The sequence below is a fragment of the Vombatus ursinus genome, unplaced genomic scaffold (genome assembly GCF_900497805.2).
Source record: "Vombatus ursinus unplaced genomic scaffold, bare-nosed wombat genome assembly UNPS02000580.1, whole genome shotgun sequence".
Taxonomy (NCBI): Eukaryota; Metazoa; Chordata; class Mammalia; order Diprotodontia; family Vombatidae; genus Vombatus; species Vombatus ursinus.
The window spans coordinates 4,521,098-4,548,574 of NW_020940358.1; the positions used below are offsets into that span (position 1 = coordinate 4,521,098).

The 27,477-nt window shown below is 39.3% G+C and overlaps 1 protein-coding gene across 3 annotated transcripts in view; it reads left to right on the forward strand.

The window, feature by feature from the left end:
• Window positions 1–2,879: 2,879 nt before the first annotated feature.
• Window positions 2,880–27,477, forward strand: part of STMN3 (stathmin 3) — a 29,387-nt gene continuing 4,789 nt past the window's right edge. For 2 of the 3 annotated variants that reach the window (XM_027850348.1, XM_027850358.1), the window contains exons 1-3: window positions 4,648–4,830; window positions 25,384–25,479; window positions 26,087–26,262. In XM_027850348.1, the coding sequence (XP_027706149.1) occupies window positions 4,812–4,830; window positions 25,384–25,479; window positions 26,087–26,262 (291 nt within the window). In that variant the 5' untranslated portion in view covers window positions 4,648–4,811. Of the gene's footprint in view, window positions 2,893–4,647; window positions 4,831–25,383; window positions 25,480–26,086; window positions 26,263–27,477 lie in introns of those variants that run through there. The other variant, XM_027850352.1, reaches the window with a different exon arrangement.

A 27,477-nucleotide genomic window follows, 5' to 3' on the forward strand; every position in this document is an offset into this window, starting at 1 on the left:
GGCAGGCCTTGAGGTCACAGGTTCCCCACCCCTGGGCTAATGGAGTTATCATTTAAGGGATAATTTGTAATCTTTAAGAAAGCAATTTCAGTAGAATAGACAGATTGCAAGGGATTAGAGAGTAAGAAGGTGATTAGGAAGTGGAAGCAGTAATTATAGATGACTCAGTGTAGCAGTGAAAGAGAGGAGATATAGGAAAATAGCTTGAGGGAACAGCAGAGCAAAGTGATTTTTTTTTATGATAGGGTAGACATGAGAATATTTATAGGAATTGGGAAAGGAGACAGTAGTCAGAGAGAGACAGAGACAGAGAGAGAGAGAGAGAGAGAGAGAAAGAAATTGAAGATGAGAGAAAAGAGAGAAGGCATCTCAATTTTTTTTTGTTTTCTCTTCCCCCACCTCAATCTTAACATAACAATCTTAACAAATAGAACTCATTATTTTTCTCTCCCACTTCCAGCTTCCGCTAGCTTGCCTATTTGCCCTTCCAGCAGAAGCAGGCACCTAGAAAGCCCTTCTCCCCCAGTCTTCTTATGAATGTTCCAATTCCCTTTCCCTCTCTTGTTTGGCTGCTGACCCCATTATCTCCACCCTTATGGGGGAATGTGCTGTAGGGGTGTGCTGGAGTCAGTTCAAACTGAGTCTTGAGAAGTGATTGTTAATTTTTCAATGTGAGCATTTTATTTCTTGGAAATCAGCAAAGGTTAAAAATCAGGGCTTAATTTATTATTTTTTTTGATTCTTTACATTTAGGAAAGTGATGGGGGAAAAGTTAATAATGCAGATTAAGCTTAAAAGTTTGTCATGGATACCTTTTTTTTGGAAAGCAGATTGTTAAACACTTACCAACACACCCCTGGAACTCAGGATCCCAACTCACTGCAATCCTCAGCCCTACTTCAATATGGTGAGCTGTGTCCCTTTAACTCATCTTCATCCTCTTGCCAAGCAAAGATGACTGTGCCACTTATAGGAACAGAGAATCACTAACTACAATTCTTCCTGTAAGTGGAGAATCACCAGGCCATACCATCTGCCCTGCAACTACACCCTCCCACCCACTGGGCCTTACCATCTGTCCTTCCACTATGCCCCCCAGACCCCCAAGCATTGCCATCTGTCCTCCATTCCCAGAATGTACTCATTCCTCACCTCCACGTCATAGAATCCCTAGCTCCCTTCAAAACTCAGCTCAAATGCCACTGCCTACAGAAAGCCTTCCATGGCCCATTCTCCTTATTGTGCTCTTCTAATTACTTTATATTTACTGGGTATGTATTTTGCATTTACATATGTGTGTGTATATATATATGTATATATATATATATGTATGTGTGTATGTATGTGTGTGTGTATACACATATTTTGTTTCCCTCAAACAGAAACTCCTTTCATTTTTGGTTTTGTATCCCCAGTACCTAGCACAATGCCTGGCATATAGTAAGTGCTGAATAAATGCTTGATGATTGATAGGCAATGAGGTGACTCTTTTGGGGTGGGGGTAGAAAGGGATGGAGTCCAAGGTACAAATGGAGGAGCTGGTCTTGGCAAAGAGGAAGGTTACCTCTTCCTCAGAGATTGAAGCAAAGAGAGAATGTGTAAAGAGGAAAGAGGGGTTTTGGTGGGTACAGTAGGGGAGTTGAGATAGTTCATGACAGGAAGCATCATTTTCTCAATAATGGAACCAAGATCATATGATGAGAAAAAAGGTGGTATGCGAGGGTCTTTAGGAGCCTGAATAAGAAGAAATTTTCAAATAGCCAGATTAGGGAGTGGCATAGTGAAAAGGAATTGACTAAAAAATATTAGTATTTATCAGTGAAGGCCCAATTGAATTCTATCACATGAATTTGTACTCCCAAGTCACTAGATTTTATGACTTCTTATTCAACAGCTTGGGGGTAGAAGTAGTTGTTTGTTGTTCTCAAAGAAGACCAAAATGACATCATAAGTAGGAGTAGAGAAGGTAGATGGTGGCAGTGTGATCCATAATTGAGAATGTAAATGGCAAAAGGATAAGTGGGCAAGGATTCAAGGATGAAGGACAGTGCATAGTTGAACTGGTTAACTATAGGGTCAAGACTGTGAAAGTATGAACACGAGGCCATATGGGGAAAGGGCTGATAGATAAGGAAGACAGGGAATGACCAAGAGACTGGAGGCTTTGAAAACAGAGAGCAGGCTTAGAAGGAATGTGGTAGTGGGAGAGGTGGGAGGATAGAAGATTTTGATCAGAAATGGAGAGTTCTAGAGTTTAAGATCACAGAGATAGAACAGTTTTGGATAATGGTGAGGTCTCAAGTATGACCATCTTTATGGGTAAATGAGATAAGAATAGATATGAAGGTCATGGGAGTTGAGGAGGTTAATGGACTGGGAGGCCAGGTAGTTGGGGGACAGTAAAGTGAATTCAATTAAAATGAACAAACATTTATAAAGCGCCTTCTACGTGCCAGGCACTGTGCTAGATGTTGGGGATATAGAAAATAATAAAAACCATTCCTACCTCAAGGAACTAACTTTCTCTCTCCTTCTCTCTCTTTCCTTCTCTCTATGCCTCTGTGTGTGTGTGTGTGTGTGTGTGTGTGTGTGTGTGTGTCTATCCTGGACCCAGTCCATCCCCCCTTATTTCTTTCAAATTATTATTTACCTTAGGACCCAGGATGATAAGAGAGCCTCTGTATCTCATGTCATTTCCTTTCATCAGGAAGCTCTAGGAACATGTTCTCACAAATGAGCTGTATAAAAATAGAAGGGACAAGATCTCCATGCTGGTGTCCAGAATTGGCTGCCTTTATTTCCTTCTGGTACAGGCAGTGAGCTCTTGCTGAGACTGCACTAAGAATTTGGGAATAAGACTGTCTAGCTGTGACTCAAGGCTCCACCTGTGAGGTATGTCTAATAAACTATGAGACACAGTACATGCAGTACTGTGTCCTGTGAATATGGGGGATCACTCCCTCATATCCAATCTGTTGTCAAGGCCCGCTAATTTTACCTTTGTAACATTTCTCATATATGCCACCTTCTCTCCTCTGATAATAGTACTACCCTGGTACAGGCCCTCATGGCCATCGCAAATGTCTGCCTGACACAAGTCTCTCCCCACTCTACTCCATCTTCCACTTAGTTTTTCAAGTGATCTTCCTAATGTAGAAGTCTGACCATGTCACTTCACATACCCCCCACCCCCATCCCCATTCAATAAACTCCAGTGGTCCCCTATCACCTCAAAGATCAAATATAAAATCCCCTGTTGGACATTTAAAGTCTTTCATAACCTGCCTCCCCCCAGACCTTTCCAATCTTTTTACTCCTTATGCAACCTCCCCTCCACAAACTCTGAATTCTGCAATCTGGTGTCACTGGCCTTCTTGTTGTTCCTCAACAAGACACTCTATATCCCAACTCCAAGTATTTTCATTGGCTATCCCCCATGCTTGGATTGCTCTCCCTTTTCATCCTATCTTGTGACTTCCTTGCCTTTCATGGAGTCCCAGTTTAAACCCCATCTTTCTCCATCTCTTTTCATTCTAGCTCCTTCCCTCAATTGATTATTTCCAGTTTATCCTGTATATAGCTCATTTGTACACAGTCATTTGCATGTTGTCTCCACTATTAGACTGTGAGCCCTTTGAGGGAAGAGACTATCTTTTACCTTTCTTTGTATACCTAACATTTAGCACAGTGCCTGGCACATAGTAGGTACTGACTAAATTCTTATTGACTGACTGAGTAGTGTCCTATTCCAGATGTGGGATAGGGGATAGAGAATAATAGATTTACAATTTCTTGATATTTTGAGCAGCTTCAAATAACTATAGAATTTTGAGTTATTTTACTTTGGGGAAAAGTTCAAAAGAATCTAATGAACCCCTTTGACCCCATTTCGCACCTCATATATTCCTATCTCCTCCTAGCTCAGCACCAGCTCCAGCCCCTCAGTATGTAATCTTACTCTTCTTTTTAGTGCAGTAGAAAGAGTACAAGATTTGGAGTCTGTGAACATGGGTTCAAATTCTGGTTCTGTGTAAGTTATTTAATCTCTTTGGGTTTCAATTTCCTCATCTGCAAAATGAGAGGGTTGAACTAAATGGCCTCTTAGATCCCACCCAACTCTAAATTTTTTACTATGATGATTATATTACATTTTCAGAGAATCTGCAAAGCAGTAAGTAAATAATTATTTTTTAAAAACCCTGAATTTCTTCCAAACAGCCAAATTTAAAACAAACAAACAACCCACAACATCCTTCTCACCTATTTTTTCCCCTCATCAATGGAGGAGGCAGAGGGGCTGAACTTTTCAGGCTGGTCCATCTACAATAGAGGAGGGAGGGTAGAAATAAGGGCGTTTTCTAAAAAGAAAAGCTGTCCATTCTGACTGTATAAGACAGCCTTTCTTTCCTTCCTACTACAGGCAGCTTCCATGGCATCAGGAGCAAAGGAAGGCAGTTTTTAGAAGGAATGACTAGAACCTCAGAGCAACTTGCTTTGATCTGCCCATTGATGTTCTGAATAGATGACCCCTCTTTTCCTTCAACTCTTCCTTTTCCACTTCTTGGCCCCTCCTTTCTTCCTCCCTTCCTCCGCCCTCCCCCCTCCTCCTCCCTCCCTCCTCTCTCCCCTCCCTCTGGATGGCTGCAGCCCCCTAGAGCTGAGTCGCTGGCTCTCTCTTTGCTCTTTTCCACAGCATTGCAGCAGTCGAGCCTACAGCAAGCAGCTTCCCATCTCTGCAGCCACCTGCGTCTTGGGCCTCCGCAGCTTTTCCTTCAGCCCCATAACCTCGCAGAGCCTGAACGCCCAGCACCATGGCTAGCACCGTATCCGGTAGGCGTCTGTACATCCCTCAGAATTCAGTGGCTTCTAGCCTTTGCAGAGGGAGCCATAGGCTTTTCAAGGGGCGGCTGGGCGGGGTTGGGTGGGTGGGGAGAGAGGAAACCGTAGCTGCTATTGTCTTCATCCAGGCTGGATGTTTTCAGATTTTGTTTTTTATACTAGAAAGAGTGCTGGTCTTGGAACCAGATTGGAACGAAATTTCAATTCTGCATCCTATACTTATTGTGTGACCTTGGGCAAAATACTTAACCCCTCGGTGCCTTAGTTTCGTCATCTGTAAAATGGGATAATTACCCTTGTATTATCTACCTAACAGGAGTGTTTTATGCAAAACACTTTGTAAAACCATAAAGACGTATAGAAATAGATGCTATTTTTGTGTTTCCATTCTCAGTTGCTTCCCCTCCCTGATCGAGAGTCAGGTTCCGCTGCCAGTCAACCAGGCAGAGAAACCCCTGGAGGGGCCAGTGTGAAGACTTGCCTGGTAGGGCAAAAGGGTCTAGAGAAGCAAAAAGGGGTAGAACAGCCTGGGGTCAGGAGGAAAAAGAGCATCTTTGCTTACTACGGATTATTCGGAGGTAGAAAGTCTGGAGAAAGGTTGATCAGAACCTCAGGATCTGGATGCCCTGAAATAGCAGGGTGAGAAATCGGAGTAGGTTGGGGAAAGGTGAAAGGAGGAGAAAATTCAAAATGAGGGTGAGGAAGCTGCAAGGGAGAAAAGGAATGGGGAGCGGCCCCGCATTTGCAGTGTCTAGTCGCATACTCCACTCCCCCGCCTCCCTTGCGGTAAGGAAGGGCAGGGCGCGGCCCATCTCCTTTCCCCAGAATCCCACCGGGCCACCCTTTTTTTTTGATTTAATACTACAAGGTGTCCTCTTCATGGGGTGTCCTTATCTACCAGTAATCCCCTCCCTTCTCTCGCCCCCCTTCCGAGTTGCCCTGCACCACTTGAGGGAGCTCCCGGGGCTGAGTGGTAGAAGGGAGAGGGTTGAGCAGCCACTGCACTGGCCTATAACTGCAAGCACAGCAGCATCCTAGAATTTTCTTTTTTACGAGGTTAATATTGCTCAGCCCTATATTCCACAGAGACTTGGAGCACAGGTCCAGGCTATAAATGCAGATGGAGAGAGACCAATGGATCTTTGTAGATACAGTGAAAAGAAGGAAGCAGACTCCAGATGCATGGATCAATATCCCTGATACAAGTGATGAGCAAGGGAAGGGAGGTGGCATAGATATATCAAGAGATACATGATACTAATAGATTCTGTTAGATTAACATAAAGCTATAAAGAAAGATACACTCATCAACCAGCTAACAGCCAAGATAACGGGCATCCTCGGAAAGGGATCCTTGTTTTAGGACTTCACTGCTGATGGATCCAACTCCTAAATTGCTCATTGATATTCTAAATTAGTGACCTCTCCCTTTCTCTTTCTTTCTCACTCCTTTGCCCCCCCATCCCTCCTCCTTAAGAGTCTCCCTTAGGTGAAGGAAACAGGGATTGTGACAGAGGTGATGTGAGGACTGTGGAGGAGCCAGATTGGAGGTGGTTTCAAAGACTCCTTCACAGCCCCACCCCCGAAGAACATCTCGGGAGGGGGTGGGGGAGTGGGGAACACTCCCTGCGGTAGTAGCAACAGCAGCATTCTCTGTGCCTGTCCTCATTTTTTCCCATGTATCTTCTGTTCTCTGCTAGCTTTGGTTGGAAAGATTTTTCATTGCAGTGGCTTGTTTCTGGGTGACCCTGTGTGAATCAATTCAATTCAGTTCAACAAATTCATTGAGAACCTACTATGTGCACGGCAATAGACTGGGAATAGAGAAAGGAAGCAGATCAAAAAAAGATGAAAAAAAAAAGTAGTCCTTGACCTCCAAGGCTTTATATTCCAGTAGAAAAATCTGGGGAGAGGAGTTTGTCCTTCTCTATTTTGTTGCAGACCTGGCTCTGCTTTCATTAGCTCAGTTAAGAGAGGGAAAACAAACAAAAACAAAACCCCAGACCTCTCCATTTGAAACTACATTATGAAACAATGAATGAATGACACTGTATACTTACTGGGCACTCAGGGCACTTGCCATTATTTGCCACCCCTTCATTAGGTTGTTTTCCCCCCATTTCTCAGAATATTTTAAATTTCTGGAGAAACTGATCCTAGTATGGGGACCTCATAGGCCAACTAGTCCATCCCCATTATTTTACAGATGAGGAAATTGAGGTCTAGGCAGCTTAAGTGACCCAAGGTCACACAGGAAGTAAATATCTGAGGCAAGTTTTGAACTCGGATCTTCTGACTCCAAATCTGGGTTAAACAAAATCCTAGAAAAGACCTTGAGAGGACATCACATCTAATTCATCTCTCTACCTCCTGACAAGAACATACCTAAGCCATTTTAAGCAGACGAAAATCTATTTTCTATTGCCCTCAAGACTACAGTGAAGAAAATCACACAGCTTCTTGGGTCATCTGTTCTCTTTGTCATCAATGTTCAATAACTCTGGCCATCAGGAAATTACCTCTATCCAAAATCTGTCATTCCAATTCATTTCTTCTGATTCTGTTCCCAGAGATGAAGAACAGTTGCTGGTCACTGTCCTCTATATAATAATTCTTTGTAAATTTGAAAATAATTATTAAGCTCCATTTAGCATTCTCATCTTTGGGGAAAATGAATTATGGAAGGCACAGAAACAGGTTTTGGTTTTTACCTTTTTCATTACTGTTTTCTCCTGAACCCTTTCCAAATTTAAATATACCTCTTGAACTATGGGGGCCAGAACACTACCATTTTCTGAAATGGCTAAATGATGCTGACTATGACAAGAGCATTACCTTGTAGTTCTGATTTTCTATATTCCCGGTAGATTTTTCATTTTGTAAGCAACCCAGCATTGCTGATTCATCTCCATAAGATGTTTCACTCTTGTCCCCTGGAGATTTTTCTTCTATATTCTCCTACTTTAAAGCTCTAATGTTTGCCTTTCTTTCTCCAGGGCATCCACCTTATTTTCTTAATTTAGTTCCTTACATTTTGATGTGGAAAGCATCTTAAAATTTAGGGACTGGGTTTTTATTCCATCACTGAGGGTCCTAAAAAAATACACAGTAATATTGGAATAAAGCCCAGCCTCTGCCAAAAAACATAATATTCTCTTGGGTTGATACTGAAGCAAAGCTTTTAGAGTCTAACCTTTCAGCTAGTTTGCACTTCATTAAGAGTTTTATTGTCTTGTGCAAATTTTCCCTTTTCTTTAAAAAAATGTTATTTAAAATAACAATGAAAACCTCACTAAAGTTTATACTCGGTGTTTTACTACTCACAGAGTATCTTGGAAGAACCTGTATTCTAGCTAATCTCCCTCAATGCCTAGAACACAGTAGACACTTAATACTTGTCAGTTGAATTGAATTGAATTGAATGCTTCAGGGAAACCACATTTTAAGGTGGCAAGAGCTCTAGACTTGGAATCAGAAGCCCTTTTTGCTTTAGCACTTATTCCTGTGTGATCCTAGGCAAGTCACATCAACTCTCTGAGCTTCATTTTCCTGATTTGTAAAATGGAAATAATGATACCTGCCTACCTGCCTTACTGGGTTGATTTGCGTTAAGCACTTTGTAAGGCTACACAAATGTAAACTATTATTATTCTCCTAATCTGCTCTTGTCCATCACTCTGTCATAGGAGATAAAATTCACTGACAGCTCTGTGGGTAATTAACCAATATTATCTTATAGAATCATAGAGTTTAGAGCTGGAAATGACTAGCCTCTGCCAACCAACATGACTTAGAAATTATCTAGTAGTTGAGTGCTGCCCCCCAACTTTTTTTTTTTTTTTTACAGATGAGAAACTGAGATCCAGTTAAGTGAAATAATTTCCCTGAAGCTTGTGAGGGACAGAGTTGGGACAAGAAACAGATCTCTTAATTATAAGCTCAGTTCTTTATCCTCTACACCACATATATTAGTTTGTCTCTGATTGTTTTAACCCCATTTTCTATACTTTACAAATTCTCTAAAATTATAGTTAGTAGCCCTGGTTGCAATTCAAGAGAACCACAGGATGAGGGGAAGTGACTTGCTTACAGCTAATAAGTGGCAAAGGCTTCGAACCTAAAAGATCAATATGCATATGTTATTGTTATTATTATTGTTGTTATTATTGCCCAAGGTCACAACAGCCTATTCTCACACTCAGTTCTTCTGACTCCAAGTCCAGCTTGGAGTTGCTGCAGCTCCATTATACTAAAATGGTATCCCATGACATCTAGAACTGAACTAATCTAACTGGTTGACTTATTTCTGAAAGGCCTTCCTCACTTTTGGGCCAGTTTCCTTTCATTCTCTATATTGTCTATTTCAATTTCTGGTATGCTATTTTCTTTGGTAAAGATCAAGATTTTATTTATCTTTTTAAAAATTATGTATTTATTTTAAACATTCTTTTCTTTTTATTTTAAAAATTGTTTATTTAGTATTTTATTTTTCCCCAACTACATGTAAAAACAATTTTTGACATTCATTTTCAAAATGTTGAGTTCCAAATTCTCTCTAAAATTCTCTTCGATATAGGTAATAGATGTGTCGTCATGCAAAACATATTTCCATATTAATCATGTTGTAAAAGAAAACATAGACCAACCCCCCCCCAAAAAGAAAGCAAGTAAAAAAAGTATGTTTCTATCTGATTTCAGACTCCATCAATTCTTTCTCTGGGAATGGATAGCATTTTTAAAGATCGAGATTTTTAAAAATATAAATGAAAGTGTCCTATTACCAGAATTCCTTCCAAGTGTATTTTATCTTTTCTTCATGTTATATTTAACAACGTGCTTTTTCATCCATGTCCTCCTCTATCTCTAACATCTCTACTTCTGTTGAGGGCACCATTGTTCTTCTAGTCATTCAGGTTTACAATCTTAGAATCATCCTGGATTCTTCCCTCACCTTCTCTGTCATCTTCAGTCAGTTGACCTTCACAATAAATTTTGCATCTATCCCCTGCTTTCCCCTTATACAATTACTACCCTAGTTTAGGCTCTTATTACTACTTGACTAGACTATTAAAATAGCCTTCTAATTGGTCTTCCTACCTCCAGGCTCACTCCTCTTCCACATATTCTGCACACAGCTGCCAAACTGATATCATTAATGCACTGATCCATCCAGATGAGTCAGAAAACTCCACTGGTGTCCTTTTGCTTATGGAATAAAAGGCAACCTCCTCAATTTGGCTTTTTTAAGTTTATTTTTTATTTTTAATTTATGGAATAAAACAAGTACTTCCATAACATAGTATAATTTTAAAAAAAGACGATTGCACATGAGACTGCAAATTTACTACGTACAATGTGCTATTCCTTTTAAATATATAACAAAGCTATTGTGTAAATTTCTTTTTTTTCCTTTTTTTCCCCTTCCCTCCCCACTCAGCTCTCTATTTGGCTTTTAAAGCCACTCACAATCTGGTCCCAACTTACCCGTCAAGGTTTACTGTGTATTACTCTCCTTCACAAACACTACCTTCTAATTAAATTGCCCTGCTTGTTGCTCTCTGTGGACAACATTGCATCTATTGGTGAGGAACTCTCTCCACCAGTGCAATTTATAGTCCTGTGGAATGGCTGGAGTAACCGAGAGGTTAAGTGACTTGCCATGGATTACAAAGCCAGTATATAAAGGAGGGAGGACTTGAACCCAAATCTTCCTGGCCTTAGAGGCCAGCTTTCTATCTGCTATGCCAAGCTGCCTCTCTACATGGCTCTTCCTATCTACTTAATTGCCAATCATTGGATTTTAGAGTTGCAATGAATAAATGAAGTATTTATTAAGCATTCACTATGTGCAAAACACTGTGCTTTGGAAGGGACCTTACGGATTATGTAGTCGAACCCCTTCATGTTACAGATCAGGAAACTGAGTTCCAAAAGAACATAAACTGTTTTGACTAAGGTCATTCAGTTAATGAGTGGCAAATCCAGAATTCAAAGCCAGGTGTTCTGAAACTGAATCTAACACTCTTTCCAATATATCAGACTGCCTCCTACCTATATTGGCTAAAGTAAAAGGAACTTTTACAAGGATACTAATGGGCAGGAAACACAGAAGTATAGCAAGATACACGTTTGACAGAGTATATAGTCTTCTGTTTCTAACAACTCAATTATAATCACAAATTGGCTCTGCTGGCATAGCTTATGAAGCACCTTAGCTCAGGGACTTCAGGTTTGTTGTTATCATGTCAAAGGAACACCCAGGCAAGCCACCACAGGGTTTTATTCCACTGTTGGAAAGAGCAAGTTGTCATTGCCCAACCATTTCATCCAGGTTTGCCATCACAGTAGGTCCTGAACTAAGTCTATTTGAGCCAAGACAGGAAATGTTTTTCCTGACTTCTCTGCACTGGAAATTTTAACCTTGACTCTTCCCTCTGTAATCTTTGACTCTTCCCTCTTCCCAATCTTCTTCCCATGTGCAATCAGCTACCAACTCTGTTGAGACAGGATCTATGATCCTAGATTCCTATGATTTTACATTCATAACATTTCTCCTGTTCTTTCCCTTCTCTCCACTTACATGGCAATGATCTTTGTTTAGGCCCCAATCACCTTGCACTTGGATAATTGCAACAACCTTCTAATTGACCTTCCAGTCTTTTCCCTCTCTAATTCATCTTACATTCTGGTGCAGAAATAATTTTTCTAAAATTCAGGTCTGACCATGTTAACCTTATTGCTTAAGACTCACCTTTGGTGTCTCCCTACAGCCTCTACAACAGAAGACGAACTCCTCCCCTTGGTATTTAAAGCCCTTTAAACTGTGCCTCCAATATAGCTTTCTGAATTTCACATTACTTTTCACATACTTTATGTTATAGCCAAACTGGCCTATTTATCCCCCAAACTTGACATCCTAGCTTCAGCCTCTGTATAGGCTTCCTCTTAGCTTACCGCCTTGGTTCACGCCCTTATCATTTCACAAATGTAATAACCTTTTAATTAGTTCCCAAGCTTCCTATCTCTCCCCTTTATAATTCATCCTCCATATAAATACCTAAGTGGTTTTCCTAAAGCACAGATCTAACCATTTTACTTAGTCAATAAATTCTAGCGGCTCCTTTTATCTTTAGGATCAAATACAAACTTCCTTTGTTTAGCATTTAAGCATTTAAATGTTTAGCATTTAGCCTTTGCAACTTGTTCCCAACCTAACTTCTGGCCTCATTATACATTATTTCCCTTCATAAACTCTGTGGTCCAGTCAAATTGGCCTTTTTTCTGTTCCTCATACTGCACTCTATCTCCTTTTCCTTCAAAACTCATTTCAAGTATCACCTTCAACCTGAAGTCTTTCTAGCCTTCCTCATTCCCCTTCCCCTAGCTGTTCATGCCCCCCCTACTAAATTACCTTGCATTTATTTCATATCTATTTATGCATGTACATGTTGTCTCTGACTTGATTTTAAGTTTCTTAAGGGTGAAGGTGAGGGTAAGCTTTCTTGCAGTGAAATCCTAGGTCATGTCAAGATTTAAAAATTAAAAGTAAGGGAGCAATTCATTTCATGGGTATACTGTAAAGACACTAGGAGTAAGAGGAGCAGAAGAGAATGAGGAGCTAGGAAGAAGAGAATCAGAATTAGTGGTGACAGTCCGTTCTTGTCTAACTTGGTGATCTTACAGTAGTAGGGTCAGTACAGATCTAACATAATTTTCTATACCCATAGTCTTATAATAATAATAACTGATATTTGCATAAGACTTAAAAATTTACAAAATACTTTACATATATCTATATTATTTAAGCATCACAATAATCCTATAAAGTAGCTACCACAGGTACTGGAAACTGAACCACAGATATTAGAACCTCAATATCAGAGAAGTTCATTGTGTTTAAGGTAAAATCATTTAAAAATTGTGCTCATTAAAAAATTGTACTCATTTAGTTTTAGTGTTATCTTACTATATTATAATTTTTAAAAATAATGTAGATAACCAGAATATTAAATTACCCATATCATTCTCTTCCCCCCTCCCCCAACTAGACATTCTGGATATACAGACTTTTACCATATTTACATACAGATTTGATTTAGATTGGGTAAGGGTTATAGTTTCCAGTAGAGAGGATATTCCACTCAGGGAACAGCTTTTCATTAAAGGAAATTTATGAACATTTCATCCAGGGAGGTTCTATGTACCCATAATGGGTACTCACTGGTTTTTGAGCTAGTGAATTGTGTGATTCAACTTAAACATTTATTAAATGCCTACCATGTGTGAGATGCTATGTTCAGTTCTGGTAATACTTATTTTGGTACTTCCATGCTTCTATGGTCTCATTGTTGTGGATATTTCCTATAGTGGTACAGACTGCAACCCATTCCATGTGATTTTTCTCAATAATGTCCTCCCTTAAATCCTCTATAGGGAGTCCACCAAACACCTTGAGGGGCCTTTGTCTGAATCTCTTAACATTGTGTGGATATTCAGTGTAACACTCAAAGTCTCCACTGGTTATCCTTTGTTTTTACAGCATGACTAGCCCTCCTATTTGTTCAGTCTGATTCCTGATAATATCGTTTAACCATTTCTCCTGAGCAAGCCTTCAGTGGTAATATGCCATAACCTACTTTACTCTCCATTAGCCTTTGGTTGACCAATGATTATCAATATTTTTCCCAGAACCCTGTTTTCAATAATAATGAGGTCCATGATCCTTTAAAGGTATTTGGTACCTCCTCCTCTTTTAGTTATCTGGAAAAGAAATATCTCAATATCCTCAAAGTGGTAGAGTTTTACATGCAGTCTTCTTGACCTCTCTTCAACCTTTGACACTGTAGATCACTATTGCCTCCTGGATACTCTCTTCTTTCTAGGTTTTTGTTGACTGTGTTCTTTTCTGGTTCTCTTTCTCCATGTCTGACCGTTCTTTCTCAGTCTGCTTTGCTGGATCTTTAGCCAAGCTCTGTCCTGGACACTTGGTGACCTCATCAGCTTCCATGGGTTCAATAACCATCTCTATGCAGATGACTGGATCTTGTACAGACTTCTTAAACTCAACATGTCCAAAACAAAATTCATCTGTCCCCCTTAAACCCTTTCCACTTCCCAACTTCCATATTATTCTTGAGGGCACCACCATTTTCCTAGTCATATCCTTGACTCTTCATTTTTACTCAACCCACATATACAATTTGTTACCATATCTTATTATTTCTACCTTCCCAACATCTCTTATATATGTCCCTTTCCCTCTACTTAAACAGCTATTACACTAATACTAGTCTTCCTCACCTCTCACCTGGGCTCAATGGCCTTCTAATTGGTCTCACTTCTCCAACTTGCCACCACTCTAATCCACCTTATACTCAACTGCCAAAGGACTTTTTAAAAATAAATTTTTTTTCAGTCAGTGAAAGAAGGGGAGCCACCCTCCTCTTCATTGAGAAAGCAAGAAAAACAAACCCCCTATTACAAACATATCTAGTTGAACAAAATAAATTCCTGCATTGCCATGTCCAAAAAAGGAATATCTCAATCTGCACTCTGAGTCCATCACCATTCTATCTCGAAGTGAGTAGCATATTTCATCACAAATACTTTGGCATCGTGGTTGGTCACTGTAGTGATCAGAGTTCCTAAGTTCTTCAAAGCTAATTATCTTCACAATATTATTATTGTATAAATTGTTCTTCTGATTCTGCTCATTTCACTTTGCAGAAGTTTAGACAACTCTTTCCAGGTTTCTGAAACCAGCTCCTTCATGATTTCTTATAGCTCAATAGCATTCCATCACATTCATATACCATAACTTGTTCATAATTTCCCAGTTGATGAGTATCCCCTAAATTTCCAATTCATTGCTACTACAAAAAAGAGCTACTATAAATACATATGGGTCCTTTTCCTTTCATCTTTTTGGGAGTCCTGAACTTGTAGCAAGTATACTAGGTCAAAGGGTAAGCACAGTTCAATAGTGTTTTCAACAGTTTCATTTTACTTTCCAGAATGGCCATGTCAGTTCACTACCCCACCAACAGTGCATTAATGTACTCATTTTTCCAACATTTGTCATTTTCCTTTTTATGTAAACTTTGTCAATCTGTGGGATGTAAGGTGAAACCTTGGAGTAGTTTTAATTTGCATTACTCTAATTAGTGATTTACAGTATTTTTTAAATAAGGCTATTGATAACTTAGATTTCTTCCTCTGAAAACTGCTGGTTCTTATTATAAATTTGAATCAGTTCCCAATATTAGAAATGAAACCTTTTTCATCAGAGAAATGTTGCAAATTTTCCCCCCATTTACTTACTTCTCTTTGAATTTTAGCTGCATTGGTTGTGTTTGTATGAAAACTTTTTTAATTTTATGCAATCAAAACTGTCCATTTTACTTTCTGTGATTCTCTCTGTCTCTTGTTTGGTCATGAATTCTTCCCCTATTCATAGATATGATGGATAATTTATCCTTGTTCCTCTAATTTGTTTATGATGTTACACTTTATGTCTAAGTCTTGTATTCATTTGGAGCTTATCTTGGTACAAAGTGACTTTTTCTAAAACCCAAGTCTGACCATATTACCTCCTTCCTTAATAAACTCTCAAACTTCCCCATTACTTCCAAGTTAAAATATAAAGTCCTCTGGCCTTTGAAGCCCCTTACTACCTGGCCACTTTTTACCTTTCTATTCTTTTTTTTTCTTTTTTACCTTTCTATTCTTATACTTTACTTCCTTCCATACAGTCTTTGATCTAGCTGTATTGGCCTGTTTGCTATTCCACATGGTACTCCAGCTCCCGATTACATTCCTTTGCATTGTCTGTCTCCTATGCTTGGAATGCTCTCCCTCCTAACCTACTCAACTCAAATCCTATCCTGTGCATTCCCATTCACTGAATTCTTTCCACCCCAACATCTAGAATCTTTGCTCTGAGATTACCTTCCATACACAAATATCTTGCCTGTTCACAGTCATTATATGTTGTCTCTCATTAGAATGAGAGTTCCTTGAGGATAGGGACGGCATTTTTACTTTTCTTTGTATCCCTAGCACTTTAGCACAATGTGTGTCACACAGTAAGAACTTAATAAAAGCTTGTTCACTGACTTACCGACCTTATCTGTATGTACCTGGACTAATACAGCTGTTCTTTCCATCTTTGCTTTTGTTAAAGCCATTTCTACTTTTTCATCTAACATATCAGGGACTGTGATGCAAGACTACAAATGTGGTGGTTTCACTGTCATTGATGGTGAAAAGAGATTGCTATTGAAATCTTCACAAGTCATCTAATTTTTTTGTTCATTGTCCTTTTACTTTCATTCTTAATGACTTTGGGATGTTCTGGCTTAATTGGATCTCTTCAGAACTTTTCTGAAAACTTGTTTTCCCATCCTTGCTTCTTGCTGTTTTGTGAGGTAATTCAGAGGAATGCTGTTAAATGTTTAACTGGTTTTCAAAAAAAAATGTACATGGGACACACTTTTAAGTTTAATCTGCATTATTAACATTTTTCCATCATTTTCTTAAATCTAGACAACCAAAACAATAAATCAGACCCTTATTTGTTGCATTTGCTGATTTCTGAAATGCAAATGCTCACACTGAAAATTTAACAATCAGCTCTCGTGAGCCAGTTTAAGGGGGCTCCAGCACACCCCTGCATAATATTACTAATAATATTTCACTAGAGGAGCTTATCTTCGAAACCAGTGATGCCTTTGGCACTCATATTGCTCCACTTGGCAAGGAAATCAAGTATTTGTTGGCTGAGCGGGTTTTTAAGATCTTGCACTCTCCTCATTGTAGCAATTGATTCAAATCTGTCACACATCTTTAGGAAATAGTGATAGTCTAATTTGATGTCTTGTTCTTTTATCCATTTCTCATTTATCAGTTTTAACATCTTGTTCCAATAGATCAGGATAGAGTTGCCTCAGTTTCATGCTATATATTCTCACTTTTATTCTAATTTGGCAATGATTTTGGTTTGATCTAACATGAAGGTTGTCTGACATTGACAGCTGATTCAGAAATGGCTCCCACATTGGCAATTAGTTGTTTTCTGTCAAAATATAATCAATTTCATTTTTTGCAATGTTATTTGGTGCTTGCCACGTCCAGTGTCTCCCAATTTTCTTCTCCAAAAGATTGCTCTTGATATATAGGTGTAAGACTTCTGTAAAATCTACAAGTCCTTGGCCTCTCTTGTTTCTTACTCCTGAGCCATATTTCCCAACTTATTTTTACCCTACTTCTCCTCTTATTACCTTTGCTTCCACATAAGTATTAAGATACACAATGATTTAATTTGAAATTCTGTAGATACTGAGTTCTTTGTATAATTTATCTTCTGCCTCATTCACTGCAACTGATGTTGGCACATAAGCCACAATTTTTACTTCTCCCTAATTGGTTTTATATCCTACTCCCTATATAGGCTATTCCAAACATTCTCTTCTCTCTTCAGACCTACTTCATTATCTATCCCCTGCCCAAACCTCTCAACTAAGGATCTTGCCTCACATTTTAGTGAGAAAATAGTGAGTTCACCATGAACTTTTTCTCCTTTTTTAATACCTCAAAAACCCCTTGACATCACCCCCCACCATTTTACTGCAGGTTGTGATGATAACGTAGTCCTGGACCTTGCCAAAACCAACCCCTCTACATATACCCTTGATCTCATACCCTCCCATTTTCTCCAGCATATTGTGCCCAGAATCATTCCTTCTCCCTCCATCTTCAATCTCTAATTAAGTGCTCCATCTCTATTGTCTATAAACACACTCAAATATACCCCACGCTTAAAAAAATCTTGCTAGATCATATTATTTCCTCAAACTATCACCTTAGATCTCTCCTGTTTCACAGCCAAGCTGTCTATACTCATCATCTCTACTTCTGACCTTCTCACTCAGTTCTCAACCCTCTTCACTCTGGTATTCACTGCTCAACTGAAACTACTTTCTTCAAAGTTAATCAATAATCTTTTAACTATCTGATGACCTTTTCTCAGTACTCATCCTTTTTGACTTCTCTGCAGTATCTGACACTATTGAGTAACTTCTTATATATACTCATTCCTCTCTAGGTTTTCCTGAAACTACTCTCATTTGGTTTTCTCACTTGTTTCACTGATATTCCTTCTTAGTCTCCTTTGCTAGCTCATCATGCACATCTCTAATTTGTGGGCGTACCCCAAAGTTCTGTTCTGGCCTGTGTTCTCGTTTCTCTCTACAGTCTTACTTGGTCACATCATCAGTTCCCATGAGTTTTTGTCATCTCTAGGCAGATGACTCCCAGATCTTATCTATCCAGATCTCATCTTTCTCCTGAGCCACATCTTAAATTGCCTATTGGAGATATCAACCTGAATGTTCGAGGTAAATAGAATTCAACAGGACCAAAACAAAACTCTTCTTCACCCCCCCCAAGTCTACCCTTCTTCCTAAATTTTCTATTTCAGTTGAAGGTACCACCACTTTATCAGTTGTCCAGGTTTGCAACCTCAACATAATCTCAATTATTTGCCTTTATATCCTACATTTCTAATTAGGTGCCAAATTTTGTCATTCCTACCTCTACAATATCTCTCCCACCCATCTACTTTTCCTTACTCACACAGTCACCATCCTAGTTTAGGACTTAATTGTCTCTTGGACTATTATAATAACCTCCTAATTGGTTTCCCAGCCTTAAGCCTCAACCTATTCCAATCATTCTTTTACATAGCTACTTAAAAGATTTTCCTAAAATACAGGTCTAACCAATGAGCTCTAATGGCTCTCTATTGCCTCCTTTGTTTGGCTTTCAAAGCACTTTATAAATTGGCTGTTGTTCAGTTGTGTCCTACTCTTTATGACCCCATGGACCATAGCACGCTAGGCCCTTCTATCTTTCATATCTCCTGAAGTCTGTCCAAATTAATGTTTATTGCTTTCAAGACACTATCCATCTCATCCTTTACCATCCTCTTTTCTTTTTCCCTTCAATCTTTCCCAATATCAGAGTCCAATTAACACACAACCACAATGAGTTCCATTTTCTTATTATGTGGCCAAAGTATTTAAGCTCCAGCTTTAGTGTTCAAGTGAATAGTATGAATTAATTTCTTTAAGTATTGACTGATTTGATTTCCTTGCTGTCCAAGGGCATCTCAAAAGTCTTCTCCAGCTCCACAGTTTGAAAGCATTGATTCTGTAGTGCTCAGCTTTTCCTATAGTCCAATTCTCACAGTCATACATTGCTAATGGAAGAATTATAGCTTTGACTGTATGGACCTTTGTTGGCAAGGTGATGTCTCTGCTTTTTAGTAAGCTGTCCAAATTTGAGATAACTTTCCTTCCAAGGAGAAAATGTCTTTTAATTTCATGGCTATAGTCACCATCTGCAATGATCTTCAAATCTAATAATATAAAATCTGACACTGCTTCCATTTCTTCTCCCTTTATTTGCTAGAAAGTGATGGAACCAGTTGCCAACATCTTAGTTTTTTTTTTTGATGTTAAGCTTCAAGCCAGTTTTTATACTCTCCTCTTTTATCCTCATCAAGAGGCTCTTAATCCTTCACTTTCTGTCATCAGAATGGCAGAATCTGTATATCTGAGATAATTGATATTTCTCCCAGAATCTTAATTCTAGCTTTTGATTCATCTAGCCTGGCATGTCACATGATGTACTCTACATATGTTAAATAAATAAGGTAATACAGCCCTGTCATACTCCTTTTCCAACCTTAAGCCAATCAGTTGTTCCATGTTTGGTTCTAGCAAGACAAGTAAGATGATCTGATACTACCATCTCTCTGAGGACTTGCCACATTTTTGTTGTGATCCACACAGTCAGAGGCTTGAGTGTAGTCAATGAAGCAGAAGTAGATGTTTTTCTGGAACTTCCTTGCTTTCTTTCTCCATAATCCAGCAAATGTTGGCAATTTGGTCTCTAGTTCCTCTGCTTCTTTGAAAACCAGCCTGGTCTTCTGGTAATTCTTGGTTCACATATTGCTGAAGCCTAGCATAACCTTGCTGGAGTGTGAAATGAGTGCAGTTGTTCAGTAAGTAAACATTCCTTGGCATTACCCTTCTTTAGGACTGGGATGTAACAACCTATTTTCTGAGTCTCATTATATATTACTCTCTTTCCTGCACTTTACAACCCAACCAGACCAGCCTTCTTGCTGTTCCTTACACATGATATTCCATCTACCCTGCCTTTGCACTGACTGTTTTCCATACCTTGAATGTATCTTTTCTTCACCTTTGTCTCTTAGAAGTTCTTGTTTCCTTTTAAAACTCAGCCGAAATTCCACTTCTACATGAAGTAGAAGTGAACCTTTTTCTTGAACCCTCTACCTCCTAGTCCTTTCTTTCCAAAAATTACTTTGTATTTTTTTGTACATTTTGCAAATAGGTAATGGGGATCTGGTCCCCTCTCACCCTAAATTAGCATGAAGCCAAGAGTGCATTACAAGTGCAGTGGTAATGGCCAATGATCCTAGTCCTTACGAATATCTGCAGAGTGTTTGCCTCTGCAATTCCCAAATGGATTTTGTAGCATATGGAAACATCTTGCAGTTGGTACTGGTCTGCTAACCACATGGTGAATGGAGCCTCTTTGATTTGCTTTAGCTGTGTAGCCAGAACTGGGAGTATACTTGCAAAGTCATAGTTAATCTTGGCTTTCCTCTGTTGAACTGACTTCTTTCAGTCTGGGGGCATTCTGGTGAAAGGGCATGCTGTAAGCGGAGAACATGTATCAGCACTTTCTGGTTTCACTCTCTCACAACAAGGCCTACTATATTGCCTTCTTGGGGATCTAGGGATACTTCTGAGGAGTTGGAGAGTCTTTTCTCTAATGCCATTAGCTTAAGCCCTACTTGTCCTTCCCTCATTTTAATCTCCAGTGACTAATATCTCACTCCCATTTAACCAATTAACATCGTTATCTTTTACAAAAAGAATATTTACTTAGAGAATTTAGCAAGAACAGAAGCACAAAGATTTCTGGGCAGTGCTTCAGTGATGCATTTTCTCCCATACCATCTCAGTCTCTGGGAGAGAGGGCTCAGACTTAATGCAGTTTCTGCATAGCCTTGGTACCACTACATTCACTTCTAAATGCAGAATTTCTGCTGGAATAGCCCTTGTCTCGACTATTGCTGGTCTGAGTCTCAAAGGCCACTCTTTAGGGTCAATCAAAGAGACTCCTATTTCCCATGTGGTTAGCAACTCAGAACCAGTTACAGAATGTCTATGCGTGCTCCAATGGCTATATGGGAATTACAGCAGCTAAGCACTCTACATATTTTTATAAGGACTATGATCATAGGCTGGTCACCAATTGTACTCATCATGTGCTCCTGGCTTCCTTGTGGCTATGTACATGTACATAGATATATGTGTCCATGTTATCTGTCCCGAGAGAATACAAGCTTCTTGAGGGTAGGGACTGTTTCACTTTTTTCTTTATACTCCAGCACATAGCATAGTGCCTGACTATATTTGTTAATTAGTTGATGGTGGTCTTTTTGCAAATGCTTATCATGAGCATTGAAATATAAAATGACTGAGTCCCCCAAAATTATGTTTCTTGTTGCTTTTGAATGCATGATAAAAACCAATTCTACCAGCTCCTTTATTTACCTCTCACAGGAGAATCTATCAACCAGCTTTTCATGTAGCTGCATCTTCTTTTCATAAATGGTCTCATTTACAGTGAGAATGTCAAGTCAAGCCAAATCAATAAGCATTTATTTGTTAAGTACCTACTATGTGCTAGGCACTGCAATAAGTACTGGGGATACAAAGAAAGTGGGAAAAATACAGTCTCTGCCCTCAAGGAGCTCAAAATCTAATTGGAAGGGGGAAGACAACATGCAAACAACTATGTACAAACATATGTATGTGTATGTATGTGTATATGTATATAGATGTACACACTCTATATATACTCTCTCTCTCTCTCCCTCTCTCTTTCCCTCCCCAAAACAGAATGTGGTAAGGGCAAAGAAGAAATTCATTCAACATGTTATATGGAAATTTGAAGAAAGAGAAAACTTTTAGGTTGGGTGGGCCATCAGGAAAGGCTTTATAGAGGAATTGGCACCTCAGTTAAGCCTTAGATGAGATGTGGAAGATAAACATTTCAGGCATGTATGATGACCTATACAAATCCATGGAGGAAGAAGAGTTTAGGATGTGATCAGGGAACAATGAGTGGTCCAAAGTAGGGGAAGTATGAAAAAAGATTACATTGGGATTAGTCTTATGTGAGAGCCTTAAATGTCAGTATGAGTAATTTATATTTTATTCAATAGACAACAGAGAGAGAGAGAGATATTGAAAGTGTTTGAGCAGAGGAGTGACTTGGTCTGATGCATGACTTAAGACAATTAATATGCCAGATATTTGAAGAATGGATGGAAGGGGAGAGACTAGAAAAAGGAGCCTTGTTAAAGAGGCTATCACAATATTCCAGTTGAGAGATGATGAGGGCCTGAACAAGAATAATGGCATTGTGGAAGGAAGGGGCAGATGTGAGAGACATTGTATAGGTAGAACAAATAAGGTTAAACAAATGATTGCATATATGGGCTGAGGGAGAGGAGAAAGGTAAAGATAAGCTAGAGTTTCCAACTTGTGTGACTTGAAGAATAGCTATGCCACCAACAAACAGATATCTATGTCCGGAAGGAAGATGACTAATTCAGTTTTGAATATGTTGAGTTTGAGGTATCAGCAGGACATCAAGGTAGAGAAGTAATCAGAGATATGTCTTAGGAAACAACATGACAACAGTGTATAGGAGGGATTGGGGGTTGAGGTGAGCAAGGACTAGAGGTAAGGAAACTGATTAAAAGTCCATTGCAAATACATATGAAAGAATAATCATAAAACAATAAAAATAAATTCTGCAAAATTATAGAGAACTTGGCTCTAAAAAAGAGAAAGAAGACACCTCCCTTTGCTTCACTGCAGAGGTTGGGGTTGATGGGGTGGGAACACTGCATATAACATCATATTTTTTGGATATATCAATCAGTTTTGCTGAATTTTTTCTCATTTTCCTTAAATTTTTTTTCTTTACAAAGGAAGGAAAAAGATACACAGTTCTTAGGAAATACAAAAACCAAATACAAAAATACAAAAAACAATATAAAATCCAAAAAAAAAAACAAATACAAAAACAAAAGATTTCAATAAAAATATTTTTTAAAGTCCTTTAAAGAGCAATCCTATATTCAATTCAATTCAACATTTATTAAGTGCCTTCTGTGTTCAAGACATTTTCCTAGGTGCTGTGGATAAAAGAAACAAATTGGATGGTCCCTCCCCTCAAGAAGCTTAAGTTCTACTGCACTTAAGTCTTGGCTATGGGAAGAAGATAGGAGTAATATTTCAGAGGTCAAATTGACGATTTCTGGATTGATGGGATGAAGGAGCCTACTCCCTTTATTCCACTGAACATTTTGATTTTACTGTACCTTTTCCTAGAGCACTGGGCCTGGAGTCAGGAAGACCTGAGTTCAAGTGCTACTTAGGTACTTACTAGCTCTATGACCCTGGGCAAAACACTTAACCTTGGTCTGCCTCAGTTTTCTTAACTGTAAAACAGGGATTATATTAGCACCTACCTCTCAGAGTTGTTGTAAGGATCAAATGAGGTAATATTGGCAAAGCTCTTAGTACAGTACCTGGCACATAATGAGCACTTAATAAATTCTTATTCATTTCCTTTCTGATCCTTTTCTTTCTCCCTCTGGATCTTTCCCTTCTCTTGCACCCCTTTCTCCTCCTTGACATGTGGCAATAAAAATCATATGCAGTATTTTAGGTGTAGGAAACCCTAATTTTGTGAAAGAATAGAATACCTATAGTATTGGTATTAATAATATCCTTATCACATTGTGCCTTGTATTAAAGTTATTTGTGTACATCTTATTTCTTTTTACTCGATTGTAATCCTCTTGAGGGCAAGGATCACATTTCATCTCTTTAGAGCAAGCACTGACTAGAAGAGTAGCTTGCTTACAATAGATTCTTATAGATTACAATTACTTGACTATTATGGAAATGAAACTTACCAGAACCAAGTTTCCAAAGTCTCCTCTAGATCCCTTTTCATGGAAAGAAGTCAACCTCCCGGCCATTTGACTGAGTGACCAGTTCTAACAAAAGGTTAAACACCTTTCTTGGAAGGAGGAAAGCTTTGATTTATTTAGCCTTTCAAGATAAGAGAGGTATGTAGTGCTGAATGGATAGTTCCTACCCTAGGATGGCTATTTACAGATCTTTGCTCCAGTGTAACATCAATAGGAAAAAAAATGTCTATGTGTACCTAAAAAGTGATCAGGATGAAAGTGCCTATGACTCAGGTTCCCTATCTCTGTATGATAACATGTTGGATTAAGCAACCTATAATATACCTTTTTCTGGGGGGGAGGTGGGGTGGATGATATGAGTAGTGATGCCAGTGTCCATGAGACCCTTTGAAAGTAATCTCCAAACAATAGACAAACTTACCAAATCCCAGAAAATATCACTGGCCACAATCACATATATAATCTACTCCACTTCCCATGCCACTTCTATACCTTCTGACTGATGTCCAATTATCCAATATCCAATTCCACTAGGAGTGTGCAAACATTCTCCTGAGCTCAACACTACAACACTGGCATTCTACTCTACCTTCAGCTAAATAGCTCAGCATTGTGTATGCCTTCCTTGAAGGTTGTGACAACTGACATTATCTAGAATTTCTATATTACAATGTTAGCAGCAGTTACCCAAAATGAAACCCTCTCAGACACTACTTTTTTCCCTCCTAAACACCTCCTCCAGCTTCCTCTAAACTACTGAGCCATGAGACATCTGCTTGGTTCTATACTTGGTTCTATACTTGGTTCTATACTGTGCTTTTAGTTATGAACTCTCACATTTGGAATGAAACTCACATTTATCAAGAGCCAACTATGTTCCAGGCACCATGCTAACTGCTTTACAAATATCATCTCATTTGATCCTTATAACCGTCTTATAAGATAGGTGCTATTATGAACACTTTACTATAGTTGAAGAATCCATGACAGAGGTTAAATGACTTGACCAGGGTTATTTGGTTGTTTCAGTTGTGATGTCATTGGTCCTCTTCAAGGACAAACGATGAACAACAGTCAAGTCTGACTCTTTGTGACCCCCATTTAGGGGTTTTCTTTACAAAGATACTTGAGCAGTTTGCCATTTCCTTTTGAAGCTCATTTTACAAATGAGGAAACTGAGGCAAACAGGGTTAAGTGACTTGCCCACGGTCACACAGCTAGTAAATGTCTGCAGCCACATTAGAACTTGGGTCTTCCTGACTCCAAGTCCAGTGCTCTATCTGCTGCTGTTGCATGATATGTACATGTATATGTGTGTGTGTGTGTGTGCATGCATGCATGAGAGAGAGAGAGTCTGAGTGTGTTAGTTTTTATGGGAGGACCACAGGGAACATTGTTTTCATTCTCTTCTATCCTGATTTTTGTCTTTGTAGCATACAAAGAGAAAATGAAGGAGCTATCTGTGCTTTCACTGATCTGCTCTTGCTTCTATACCCAGCCACACCCAAACACCATTTACCAATATGGAGGTAAGTGTCCTGTCCACCACCATTTCAGCTAGCAAGATCCTACTCCTATAACTCTCTGGCTTTACTAAAAGAATTTCAGGCCATGTCATAAAGCCTCAAAACTAGGAGAATGACTGCCAGCTCACAAAGGATGCTCTGGCTTATAAAGGTGATTAGGGAACTGGCACTCCTCTATTTGGTCAGAAACAAAATGAGGTAACTACTTCTGGCATCTCCTTCAATATCTGCTATATGATTAAACAGAAGAGAGAAGGAAGAACTCAGAAAATCTTAACTCTTCCCTTCCTCAGCCTTTATGTTTGACTCTGGCCCTTCATTCATGAGCCTGGCTAAAATGCTTGGCACAGAGGATGAATGAGAGGCTTTGAATCAGAAAGAGAAGAAAGCTAGTGAAAAAAATATAAAGTAAAGATATCAGGGAAGATGCTGATTTAAAATCCAGTCAGAAGTTAAGAGGTATGATCCTCTCCCCTAACATATCTGCCTTAAACATGGACGTGCCCTGCAGGAAGAGCTTCTAAGGATTCTTCTAAGTCCCTCATCTTAGTCCAGCCTTTCCCTAGGTAGTATGGATGATAAATGCATCAAACTTGCCTTCTTCTCATAGACATGGAAGTGAAGCAACTGGACAAGAGAGCATCTGGCCAGAGCTTTGAGGTGATCTTGAAGTCACCTTCAGATCTGTCCCCAGAGAGTCCTATACTTTCTTCCCCACCCAAGAAGAAGGACATTTCTCTGGAGGAACTGCAGAAGAGGCTGGAGGCTGCCGAGGAGAGAAGGAAGGTAAAGAATTCTTCTCTCCTACCTGCTCATGAGTTCAAATGATGGAGGCCATGGCCTTAGCTTTTCCTGCTCTGGCTCTATCAGTCATATACCTCAATATGTAAACATGAAGAAGTTTGGCAAGCTTATTCTTTCTAGAGTTTTGGTTGTGAAAATGCTGATCAGCAGGGCTGGTGGCTTAAGTTATATGGGGCTTTTCCTTCTCACAAGCCTTTTTGTAAAATGCAGGGGGGTTTCTGTAGTTCTTTCCACTCTGTCTTTGTCTACCAAGACTACTGGATTAGAGAAAGGGTGCTGGGATTTTCAGCAGCCTGGATCTTTTTTCTGAGTTGTTGGAACTGGTAGTTTGATGCAGGAACCAAAGGCAGCTCCATCCCCATGGAAATCATACTATTGTGGAGAGCTTACATGAAAAATATCACCTTCTTTGGACCCCAGAATGGGGAACCAAAGGCAGCTCCATCCCCATGGAAATCATACTATTGTGGAGAGCTTACATGAAAAATATCACCTTCTTTGGACCCCAGAATGGGGAACCTTATAAGGACAGGGCATTTATCAAGTGACTACAGAACTATGTTAGAGCAAACTCAAACAGGCTCTTGAAAGCCAGTTGTTAAATTTTCAGTGGGACATTTACACCTCTAAAATCAGCAAACAGATCAGGGTTCTATTTGTTTTTTGCTGATTGTCCAGACTTAAGAAGATGATGGAGAATATGTTAATAATGCAGATTAAACTTAAACGCACATCGTGCATACATTCCCTCAACCCCCAGAGAGCTGGTTGTTAGACATTTACTAATTCACCCTTGACGTTAGGCCAGCTGCTAGAGCAGGGGTTTTTAACCTAGGGTTCATAGGACCCTAGTTCTGTGGATAGATCTCAAGGAGGTTAGTGAACTTGGGTGGGAAAATTTTTTTCATCTTTATTTTTACTAACCTCTAAATGATATTTAGCACTTCTTTAATTTGAATGCAGTCAATAATGTGTACGAGTCCACAGGCTTCATCAGACTGCCAAAGGGGTCTATGACCCAAAAAAGTTTAAAAACTACTGCTATGGGGGCTTGCCTAGCATTGTGCCTGCAACATATTAAGTACTTAATAAATGTCTACTGACTGACTGTCTGTCAGAAGTGGTGTCTTTTCTGCATCCCAAAGCATCACCTTCTAGCACTGGGCTAATGGGAGTACTGACCAGGAGTACCTAGTA